Genomic DNA, 11,145 nt, shown 5'->3' on the forward strand with positions numbered 1-11,145 from the left:
ATTTGGCTATGTGGAAGTCTGCATAGGGGTGGGGGAACTATGAAAGTCATGGAGAGACATCAAGTTTCTCAGAGGTAGAATAAATTCTTTGTAGATGAAAAAGCTGTTACCTCATAAACCTGACCAACTTCATACTCAGAAAACAAAACAGCGGGCGGGGTAGCTAGAAATACAGGAACAGACTGAGGATCACTGAAATAAAATAATGGGAGAGACTTTAAGAAATATTCAGTGAGCTCTTACACTGTCAGTTATTTATCTATGCCTTAAGAATGTCCTGATTGCATCCATAAGCATGAACAACAAAAATTATAAAAACCTTGTAAGATATTATTTCTGAATGATTATAATCAAGATACACAGGAGAAAATACTGTTTTGGCTAAACTGGTATAAATCCAGAATAACTCCAAAGCAAAACTCTCTGCAGGATCAGGGTCTGAGTCAAGATACGTACCTTTTATCAAATGCCACTTTTCTTCCTGTTATCATTCGATCTACCTTCTTCTGAGGAAAAATAAGAGATTTTCCTCCATTAAGAGTATTTGGTGGGAAAAAGCGGGGATTCTTCAGGCAATTATGTCGGTTCTCAAGTCTGGCAAGGTAAACGCGGTCTTGTTCTCTATCCGCTTTGTACATATCATCTTTCCAGACTGATTTGTGAGAGGAGCTAGATTTCTTTGAAACAAACAGAGAGTGTGATGCAAAATTCAGTGTCAAACACAGCAACTTTGGGGGCGGGGGGGGGGGGGGTGTTATATAAAATACCTATTCCTGATTACTTAGGCTTTATGTAACGGTAAAGAATTTCACCCTCAGCAAACTACTGTATTTTTCTCTTCTCCAACATGGAAAGCAACTACTTACACTAAAATAGCAATGTGCTAGGACTTGCCTCTTTCTACAGGGATAGCAATAAGTCCTAAACTGTTTGACGGGCTAAAAAGAGTGCATCTCCGAAATATACCTTACTTGATGGTTTCTTAGTCTGATGTCTAGGCTCAGGAGTTGAAGACAGCGTTAAGGTGGATAAAGATACATCTGGCAGACTATCTAATGTTTTCCTCAAGTGTGGGATTTCTGTATGTTTCTGATCCCGTGGACTTTTAGAAATGAGTTGTTTAAAACTAAGCGTCTCCTTGATATAGTCAGGCTCTTTTTTTCCTGCAGTTCAAAGAAAAGTATTGACATTTTCTGAGCAATAGGGAGAAAAGTATTCATTTTAGAAACTTACTGTAAGCAGAGAAACATTAATAGGGCTGTCAATTAATTGCCATTAACTCACACAATTAACTCGAAAAAATTAATCGCGATTAATCTCAGTTTTAATCAAACTGTTAAACGATAAAATATTTAATACATTTCAATTGGTAGTCTGAGTGTTTTTCTAGATTTTCATATACATTGTATTCTGTGTTGTAATTGAAATCAAAGTGTATATTATTTTTACTACAAATATTTTCACTGTAAAAACAACAAAAGAAATAGTATTTTTCAATTCACCTCATACAAGTACTGTAGTGCAATCTCTTTATCGTGAAAGTGCAACTTACAAATGTAGATTTTTTTGTTACATAACCGCACTCAAAAATAAAACAATGTAAAACTTTAGCGCCTGCAAGTCCACTCAGTCCTACTTCTTGTTCAGACAATTGCTAAGACAAACAAGTTTGTTTACATTTACAGGAGATAACGCTGTCCTCTTCTTATTTGCAATGTCACCTGAAAGTGAGAACAGGCATTTGCATGGCACTTTTGTAGCTGGCATTGCAAGGTATTTACGTACGAGATATGCTAAACATTCGTATGCCTTTTCATGTTTCAGCCACCATTCCAGAGCACATGCTTCCATGCTGATGACACTTGTTAAAAAAATAATGTGTTAATTAAATTTGTGACTGAACTTTTTGGGGGAGAATTGTATGTCCCCTGGTCTGTGTTTTACCTGCAGTCTGCCACATATTTCATGTTATAGCAGTTTCGGATGATGACCCAGAACATGTTATTCGTTTTAAGAACACTTTCACTGCAGATTTGACAAAACGCAAAGAAGGAACCAATGTGAGATTTCTAAAGATAGCCACAGCACTTGAACCAAGGTTTAAGAATCTGAAGTGCTTTCCAAAATCTGAGAGGGACGAGGTGTGGAGCATACTTTCAGAAGTCTTAAAAGAGCAACACTCCAATGCGGAAATTACAGAACCCGAACGACTAAAAAAGAAAATCAACCTTCTGTTGGTGGCATCTGACTTAGATAATGAAAATGAGCATGTGTGGGTCAATATTGCTTTAGATTGTTATGCAGCAGAACCCATCATAAGCATGGATGCATGTCCCCTGGAATGGTGGTTGAAGCATGAAGGGAAATATGAATCTTCAGTGCATTTGGCATGTAAATATCTTGCGACGCCAGCTAAAACAGTGCGACAAGAACACCTGTTCTCACTTTCAGGCGACATTGTAATCAAGAAGCGGGCAGCATTATATCTCCTGCAAATGTAAACAAATTTGATTGGCTGAGCAAGAAGTAGGACTGAGTGGACTTCCAGGCTCTAAAATTTTACATTGTTTTATTTTTGAATGCAGTTTTTTTGTACATAATTCTACATTTGTAAATTCAACTTTCATGATAAAGAGATTGCACTACAGTACTTGTATTAGGTGAACTGAATACTACGATTTCTTTTTTTTTTTTTATAGTTCAAATACTTGTAATCAAAAATAAATATAAAGTGAGCACCTTACACTTGGTACTCTGTGTTGTAATTGAAATCAATATATTTGAAAATGTAGAAAACATCCAAAAATATTTAAATAAATGGTATTCAATTATTGTTTAACAGTGCGATTAATTCCACTATTAATCATGATTAATTTTTTTAATTGCTTGAGAGCCCTAATTATTAATAATACAAGATTGGTCTTGGAGTTAGCAAAACAACTAAATATTTAAGTGCTCTAATATTTCCGCCATATTTACAGTTTATTTTGTTACAAGTAGGTTAATCTGTTTCAATCACAAATCATACTGATAACATTTAGGACAAACTTACAATGATCAAAATACAATAAGAAAGAAAGAGAGAGAAAGAAAGAAAGAAAGAAAGAGAAAGAGAAAGAGAAAGAGAAAGAAAGAAAGAAAGAAAGAGAAAGAGAAAGAAAGAAAGAAAGAAAGAAAGAGAAAGAGAAAGAAAAAAGAAAGAAAGAGAAAGAAAGAGAAAGAAAGAAAGAAAGAAAGAAAGAAAGAAAGATATTACCTCACCTACCTTGTCTCTCTAATACCCTGGGACCAACACAGTTACAACAAAACTGCATTCAACTTCTTTAACACCCTTTATTTGAGGATCTTAATATGATTTAAAAACAGTTAATTAAGCCTTGTAACTCCCCTCTGAGGTAGATAAGTTACTATCTCCACTTTACAAATGGATAAACAGAGTTGATAACAAAATGGAATTCTCACACTGAAGAAATTCCAAGATTTGAAATTTCATATCATCCCTAATTTGGGCAAAAAGTAGAAACCACGGATTTTTTTGCAAAATGAAATGTTCTGAAATATTTCATTTTGACCGTATTGAAATGTTTTGTTTATGTATGTGTGTGTGTGTGTGTGTGTGAAAATGATAAAATCAAAGTGGAACATTTCACCTTATTGAAAAAAAGTTTTGATAAAGTAAAAACGAAATATTTTGACATTATCAAAAACGTTTTGATACTTTCCCATAAAAATTTCAGACAAAATTAATATGTTCTCATAACACATTTCAATTTAATCAAATCAGCATTTTAGATGGAAAAACATTCTGTTAGAAAATTTTTGATCAGCTCTAAAACAAAGGCATAGAGATTAATCAGAACAAATTTTTAAAATAAAAACGGTTTTCATTTCAATAATTTAATTATTTCTCTGCTCTGTTTATCACATAAATACTGCTGCATTTGCTAGTGCAGAAGAATCACAGGGTGAAACTGACCACCACAGATTCGCTATCTAAAGTGAGTGAGCTGAAAAAACTAAACAAACAGCATTGGTAATGAAAAGTAAATTTGATATTTAAAACAAATTGCAGTTTTAGTAATTTATTAGTTACACAGAAAGGAGAATTTTTGTAATATATTACAAATGTATTATCTTTACTGTGTCCTTTAAGCTAATTCATAGTACTTTAAATATTAGGGCTTGTCTATATAAACACTTAGTTCACAACAAGCTGGGTGCAAATCTACCTCACACTAGCCTGCAGCACACAACATTTCTGTGTGGAGCCGGTTGCCATAGACTAAACAGTCTATCGTCCTCCTTAATCTATTCCCATTTCAAAGCAGGGTACATTAAAGTGCACTAGAGAACTGTTAGTGCTCAGCAACATGGTCTACATGGACACCTAGTGCACACCAGGTTACAGCACAGTCAATTTACACCCCAGCTTGCCACGAACTAAGTGTTCATATGGTAAAGCCCTTCGTGTTTCTGCTCATTAGGCAGAAGTACAGAGCATTATACGCAGGCTATCCATGTCTAATTCTTCAGAGCATTATCAGAAATCCGTATTAGTCTCTACTTTAAAAGTTACCTTTAGGTGCTTTGGTAATGGGTATTCTATCAGTGATGTAATCTTCAGGGCAGATTAAATTATGTTTTTTGAGAAGGTCATTATCCACACACCATCGAAAGGAGGACTTCACTACAATATTAAAAAAAAACAAAAACAAACAAAAGATTGGCGTTTTAAGATACACTAACAATGGTCAGTCCACATTTCTGTTGTTTCTCCTTCACATCACTACAATGAAGTATTTTGGAGAGAAATATGGTCTGTAAACTGAGCACAGAACTTGAATCAAACAACTCCAGAATTCTAAATTCAGTTCTGATTCATGGCTCTGGGGCCTTGGACCAATCACTTAATCTCTGTGTCAGTTTCCCTGCCTGTAATAACACTTATCAACAGGGCAATTGTGAAGACATTTGTATTAATGGTTTTTGTACAGCTGTTTATATATGCTTGCAACAAAATTAAGGTATAGAACCATTAATGGCAGGTTTCAGGCATTGAAAATTACCTGCCCAATTAGTTTCTTATTATGTAAGATTAATTTTTTTCTTTTTGATTCTCTCCTTACAGTTTCTCAGAGCTGCTCTTTTAGTATAAGTGGTATTAAACCCTGGCATTATGATCAAAAGTTCACTGAAGTCAATGGGAGTCTTTCCATTGACTTAAATAAGCATTGAATTTGGCTCCGGATCCCATAAATGTGTACTGGGATAGGTAACATTCCCAGAAACCTCACCTGGTGGCAATCCAATGTTGTGGAAGTCCTCCCCAACATCTACCTTCAACATGTTCAGAGCCCTTTCTTCTGCTGCTGTTGCTCGAGCTCTTGCCTGAATGATGTGCTTTTCTACTATGTCAACTTCTGTCAGTCGATGGTTATATTCAGTATGAATCTGGCAAGTAGATTGGTGAATGTAAATAAATAAATATATTTTTAGCTATCACAAATTATTAATAATTTCAGTACATGTAATAGAAAAATAAATGTTTTCTGTTTCTTTCTGAAGGCTTGCTAGAATGTTTTTGCTTTACAAGAACAAACTCTCAGAATAGAATGCATTATTTTCTAACATTTAACTTGTGGTGGGGCTTGAAACATCTACCAGATGCCTACCAGTCAGATCACTAAACTTTACAACCAGAGGCAGATATGATGAAAGGAGCCCCTTTACCAATGAATTCCAGGGTCAATACCCTACTGAGAAGCCTGACCTTCAACCTCTGCTACTGGAAAGAGGGAAGGTGCTATGCTTGGACCCTGCTTGTGTTCCAGATACTATATCAGGTATATGATTAAATTTAAAGTGTTCTCTCTCCCCTAGTTACTAGAAAGCTTTTTAATTCACTGATTCACTGCAGGGATTTGAACCAAGTCTCCCACATCCCAGGTGAGTGTCCTAAACAGTAGGCTATTGACTATTCTTCTCTCTCTGTCCTTCTTCCCTGATCTCCCAATTCCATCTTGGATCTGAGAAAATTTCAGTTTCAACAAAATAGCATTCATCATCAATTTTTTCCTACTGGTTTTGAATATCAGCCGTCAAAGTCTTGTTGATTTCATTCCGCAGCTGCTCCAACAAGAGAGGTTTTAAGATTACCTGTCTACAGACTCAGAAAGACTGCACATCTGTTCAGATTTAGGACTAAAAACAACTTTTAAAAACCCTTCAAAACCTGAAAGCTTAAAATCTGCAGTTTAAAGTGAATTGATAGCTCAGTTTCACCCACCTCTAACTTGTAAGTTTTCTGTTCTCCAATAGCAAGCTGGAAAGTGGATTTTGTAAAGCTCTGATTTGCACTGAATATACAGCACATATTGTACCCTTTCCTCAGATGGATAGAGCACCACCCACTTTAAAAGAAAATCTAAATAACTTTCTTATAACATGGTTTATCTTAATGCTAACTACCGTATATACTCGATCATAAGCCGGTTCGTTTATAAGCCGACACCTCCTCCCCAAGAGGGATAAGTAAAAATGGTAAAAACTGTATGACCCTTTCATAAACCGACCCTATATTTCAGGGGTTGGCAAACTTTGGCTCCCGGCCCGTCAGGGTAAGCCGCTGGAGGTCAGGATGTTTTGTTTACCTGGAGCGTTTGCAGGCATGGAGCCCCTCAGCTCCCAGTGGCCGCGGTTTGCCATTCCCAGCCAATGGGAGCTACGGGAAGTGGCGCCACTTCCCGCAGCTCCCATTAGCTGGGAATGGCAAACCGCGGCCACAGGGAACTGAGGGGCTCCGTGCCTGCAGACGCTCCAGGTAAACAAAACGACAATGTATTAGATATTCAATTCAATGATTTCATAGAGTTTTAAATCATCAAATTTTGGTGTAGACCCGTTTATAAGCCGACCCCCACTCTTTGATGTGTCACTTTTTTACCAAAAATATTCGGCTTATGAATGAGTATATACGGTACTTCTTTTGGGAAGCATCTTACTTTAAATGACAAGATGTCAATGTTTGAGGAGAGATCATTCAAACACACTACTCAGATATTGTCAAGAAAAAGCAGACTCCATTCACTGGTACCTTCTGAAGAAACTCAATTCAGGAGAAAAATATAGAATCTGAAATTCAGGCTTGTCTGTCTTGCAGTCTGTGCATAGGTGATGCGTTGTGGGGTATGCAGGGTCAGGTGCCACACCAGATTTCTGCATGGGCTGCCAGCATGGGGAAGGAGAGGGGCTCTATCCTTCTCCCACTGCCCCTGTCCCCTGGCATGCTCGGCCTCTGACCGTGGCTGCCGGGCCTGGGCAGGAAGCAGAAGGGGCAGAACCAGCCACTTCTTATGCCAGCCGTTCAGGGTCACTGCTCTGTGCGGCATAGTGGCTGCCTGAGACAGCCTGGTTGGGAAGGTGGCAGGCCGCCCCGCAGCTGGGCCCAGCTGCTAGGGACAGGGGCCGAGTGAGCCAGAATCCCCTCTCCCCCCAGGCACATTTCCGGCTCACTCAGCCCCTATCCCCAGCAGTCGGGCCCAGGTGCCACCATCTCCCCAGCCAGGATCTCTCAGGCAGCTGCTGCGCTGCACAGAGTCAGCGACCCTCAGTAGCCAGCTTCAGCTGCGTGAGAAATGGCTCCGTTCTGCTCCCCGTCTGGGGCCGGCTCCCAGGGAGAGCAGCCGAACATGCTGGGGAGGGGGGAAGGCACAGCGGGAGAAGGACAGAGTCCCCCCCCGTGCAGGTAATGTTGGTGGGGCGGGGAGAGTGCAGAGGGCCCAGGCTGGGCACAGGGCTTGGGGCACCAAGCAGGGAAGACACATGGTGCGGTCATGTCTCTTTCCCTTTAGATTTGTGCCCCCCCAATATGGGGAGGCACGAGTCATCTATGAGTCTGTGAACAGTACAAAGAGATAGATGGTGCCTACAAAACTAACATCTGTTGCCAAAATCAGAATATCTGTTCATTTTAACAGTGATCTCGTCTCCTATTCTTGCTCAGCACCTACTGAAGCAATAGGATTATAAAAAATACTTGGCACTTCTACAGCTTTTTTCATCATTTTTGTCTCAAAAGTGCTTTGCAAAATTTAATGAATTATGTATCACAACCCACCAGTGAGGTACGAAATGGTTATATAAGGATCACTTCACTCCATTCAGCAGCTCCTTAAGAGCACACAACAACACTACACAACAATTTATTGAAGGATAGTAAGAAGACTATCACATCCACTTGAAACTGCAGGGAGAATGTAGGGTAAAAGCAGATAGTGCTTTAGGAACTTTAAAGAGAATTGTTTTTTACTTCACATCTGAAAAAACTCCCAGAACAACAGTTAGGAGCATCAGGTGGCTAATACATATTGAGATGAGAGGCTCTACAAGCAAAATTGGTCTTAAGAAGGGTATTTGCCACTTAACATTCAAACTGCTCATGAAAATGTCGTTGCGATTCTAGGAAACCATTGTGAAAAAAAATCCTGGGAGGTCTGAATTAACATTGACAAACATTTTGCTAAATCTCAGAACAGCTCTGAAAATTGCCTCTGTTTTTTGTTTATTTGCTTTACCTTTTGCAGCTCCTCCACAAACTTCTCATGATAGAGATTGTCTCCTCCACGGGACTTGATCAGATTTGTTCCAGTGTCCATCCCTATAACATCTGCAGTATACATGCTCTTAAAGACGCTAGTCAACAAATGAGAAATGTCCTGAAGGGGAAAAACTTAGGGTGAGAAATTGTTAATCTTTAGAAACAGAGACAGGATTGAGGGTGAGGGGCATGTATGCACCAGTGATTAAATCAGTTTGGTTCCACAGCAGTAGCTTCAGATTACCAGTGCTTTCGTAAGAAAGGGGACTATGTACATAATGTTCTGGATATAGAAGCTCTGTGTATCTATTTGCTTTGTAAAAATCTGGGTTATATAAAGATATAGGCTGCAAAAGCAAATTCCATTCAGATCCTCCTGAGAATGGCTGGGTGGGTGGCTAGGTGTGGACTGTCTAGGGCTGGAAGGCTCTGTCTGGAAAGGACTATCTGCAGGGGGAATTGGGGTCTGCCAGAGAGGGGATGTAGGAGGTAGAGGAAATGTCAGATGGTGGTGGAAAGGGGCTCCTGTCTGCAGTGGATACTATAGGGGCACAGAAGGGAGGTTCACAGGAAGGTCCAAGAGAGGTGTGTCTGAGATGGAGTGTGTGTACAGGGGTGTCTTTCTGGATAGGCTGGGGGGTGTCTCTCCAAGTGGGGCAAAGAGGCTCCCTGCTGGAGCTCTGAATGGGTTGGGGTGTCCAGGCACAGTGAATGGGCTGCTGGGGTGTGTGTGTGTCTCTCTCTTTGTGATTCATAGATCCCTTGCCCAGAAGGGACCATTGTGATCATCTGGTTTGACTTCCTGTATATCACAGGCCATAGAAGTCCCCCCTCCCCCCGGCAAATCCCAAGACCAGATATTTTAGAAAAACATTCCATCTTGATTTTATAATGGTCAGTGATGGAGACTCCACCATGACCCTTGGTAAATTGTTCCAATGTTTTATTACCCTGTTAAAAATCTGCACCATGTTTCTAGTCTGAATTTGCCTAGCTTCAACTTTCAGCCATTGGATCATGGGTGGAGGGGTGTCTCTGAGGCTGGAGGTGGCATCGGGGTGTGGTTGCGGGAGGTATCTCTGTGGAGGGGGCCTCCAACGAGGCCGGGGGGGGGGGGGTGTCGCTAAGGCAGAGGGGCGTCTGGGAAGTGTTGGTCTGGAGGGGGGAAGGCCCTGTGGGGGGGAAGTATTGGAGGGTGAGAGAGGGGTGAGAGAGGGGGGTTTGTGTGTGTGGAGGGCCCTGCAGGGGCGGGGGAATCAGTTTTTGAGGGCAGGGGAAGGACCGGGCAGGGGCATTGGTCTTTGAGTGCAGGGTAGGGGGTTGATCTCTGAAGGCAAGGGAGGACTGGGCGGGGGGGGGGAGGGGAGGAGGAGGTTCTGAGGAGGGAGAGCCCTACGGGGCAGGGGGGGGTTGGTCTCTGAGGGAGGAGGGCCCAGCTGGCCTGGTGGGGTCGGTCTTGGAGGGGCCTGCTGCAGGGGGTCGGTCTCGGAGGGAGAAGGGTCCTGGGGGGTCGGTCTCAGAGGGGGGAGGGCCCTGCTGGCAGGTCAGTCTCGGGGGAGGGGGGGTCCTGCTGGCCTGGGGGTCTGTCTCGGAGGGGAGGGGGTTGGTCTCAGAGGGGGGAGGGCCCTGCTGGCGGGTCAGTCTCGGGGGAGGGGGGGTCCTGCTGGCCTGGGGGTCTGTCTCGGAGGGGAGGGGGTTGGTCTCAGAGGGGGGAGGGCCCTGCTGGCGGGTCAGTCTCAGCGGGGGGGGCCCTGCTGGCCTGGGGGCGTCGGTCTCGGGAGGGGCGCCCTGCTGGCCTGGGGGGTCGGTCTCTAGGGGGGGAGTCGGTCTCGGGGGGGGGGGGGGGCCCTGCTGGCCTGGGGGGTTCGGTCTCGGGGGGGGTCCCTGCTGGCCGGGGGGGTCAGTCTCGGGGGGGGCCCTGTTGGCCTGGGGAGTCGGTCTCGAGGGGGGGGCCCTGCTGGCCTGGGGGGGTCGGTCTCTGAGGGGGGGTCGGTCTCGGGGGGGGCCCTGCTGGCCTGGGGGGGTCGGTCTCGGGGGGGGGCCCCTGCTGGCTGGGGGGGGGGGTCGGTCTCGGAGGCGGGGAAGGGCCATGCCGGGGCCGCAGGGGCCGTTACCTGAGTCCGCTCGGAGGCAGGTCTGTGTCTGTCCATGGAGGGCTCAGGGCTGCTGGGGGCCCCGCCCGCCGCCATCCCCCACGCGGGGCCCGGAGGCCAGGGCAGCCCCGGCCCCGCCGCTCGCACCGGGCAGGCTCGGCCGGAGCCTGTCGCTAGGGGAGCGGCCGGCTCAGTTTACCAGCGCCCTGCCCTAGCGACGGCGCCTCCTCCCAGCCAGCAGCGGGTTCCTCCCGCGCCGGGGCTGGCGAGCGCCTGGGCCGCCATCGCGCCCCTTCCTTGGGGAGACCGCCCCGGGGGCAGCGGGGAGCTGGGGCTGGGCGGGTAACAGTGTTTGTAGCCCCCCCGCCTCGCTCCCTTTCCTTTCCTTTCCTTTCCTTTCTGGAGGTGCGCTGTGGTCGTCACTTAGCGGTATTCACCCTCTGCCTCCTCTCTGTG

General features: G+C 44.1%; 1 protein-coding gene across 5 annotated transcripts in view; it reads right to left on the minus strand.

Annotated features, from left to right (window-relative positions):
- The window catches only part of DLEC1 (DLEC1 cilia and flagella associated protein), a 55,989-nt gene extending 45,137 nt beyond the window's left edge, over nt 1-10,852 (minus strand). For 3 of the 5 annotated variants that reach the window (XR_006289148.1, XM_043541626.1, XM_043541624.1), the window contains exons 1-7: nt 10,711-10,847; nt 8,574-8,714; nt 5,295-5,451; nt 4,577-4,687; nt 967-1,163; nt 457-677; nt 111-192 (exon numbers count right to left, since the gene is read on the minus strand). Coding sequence is in view for 4 of the 5 variants with exons in the window: in XM_043541626.1 (XP_043397561.1) it covers nt 111-192; nt 457-677; nt 967-1,163; nt 4,577-4,687; nt 5,295-5,451; nt 8,574-8,714; nt 10,711-10,785 (984 nt within the window). In the remaining variant the exon portion in view is untranslated. Of the gene's footprint in view, nt 1-110; nt 193-456; nt 678-966; nt 1,164-4,576; nt 4,688-5,294; nt 5,452-8,573; nt 8,715-10,710 lie in introns of those variants that run through there. The other 2 variants (XM_037891172.2, XM_043541627.1) reach the window with 2 other exon arrangements.
- Between the last annotated feature and the right edge of the window lie 293 nt (nt 10,853-11,145).

The sequence above is a fragment of the Chelonia mydas genome, chromosome 2 (genome assembly GCF_015237465.2).
Source record: "Chelonia mydas isolate rCheMyd1 chromosome 2, rCheMyd1.pri.v2, whole genome shotgun sequence".
NCBI classification, from domain to species: domain Eukaryota; kingdom Metazoa; phylum Chordata; order Testudines; family Cheloniidae; genus Chelonia; species Chelonia mydas.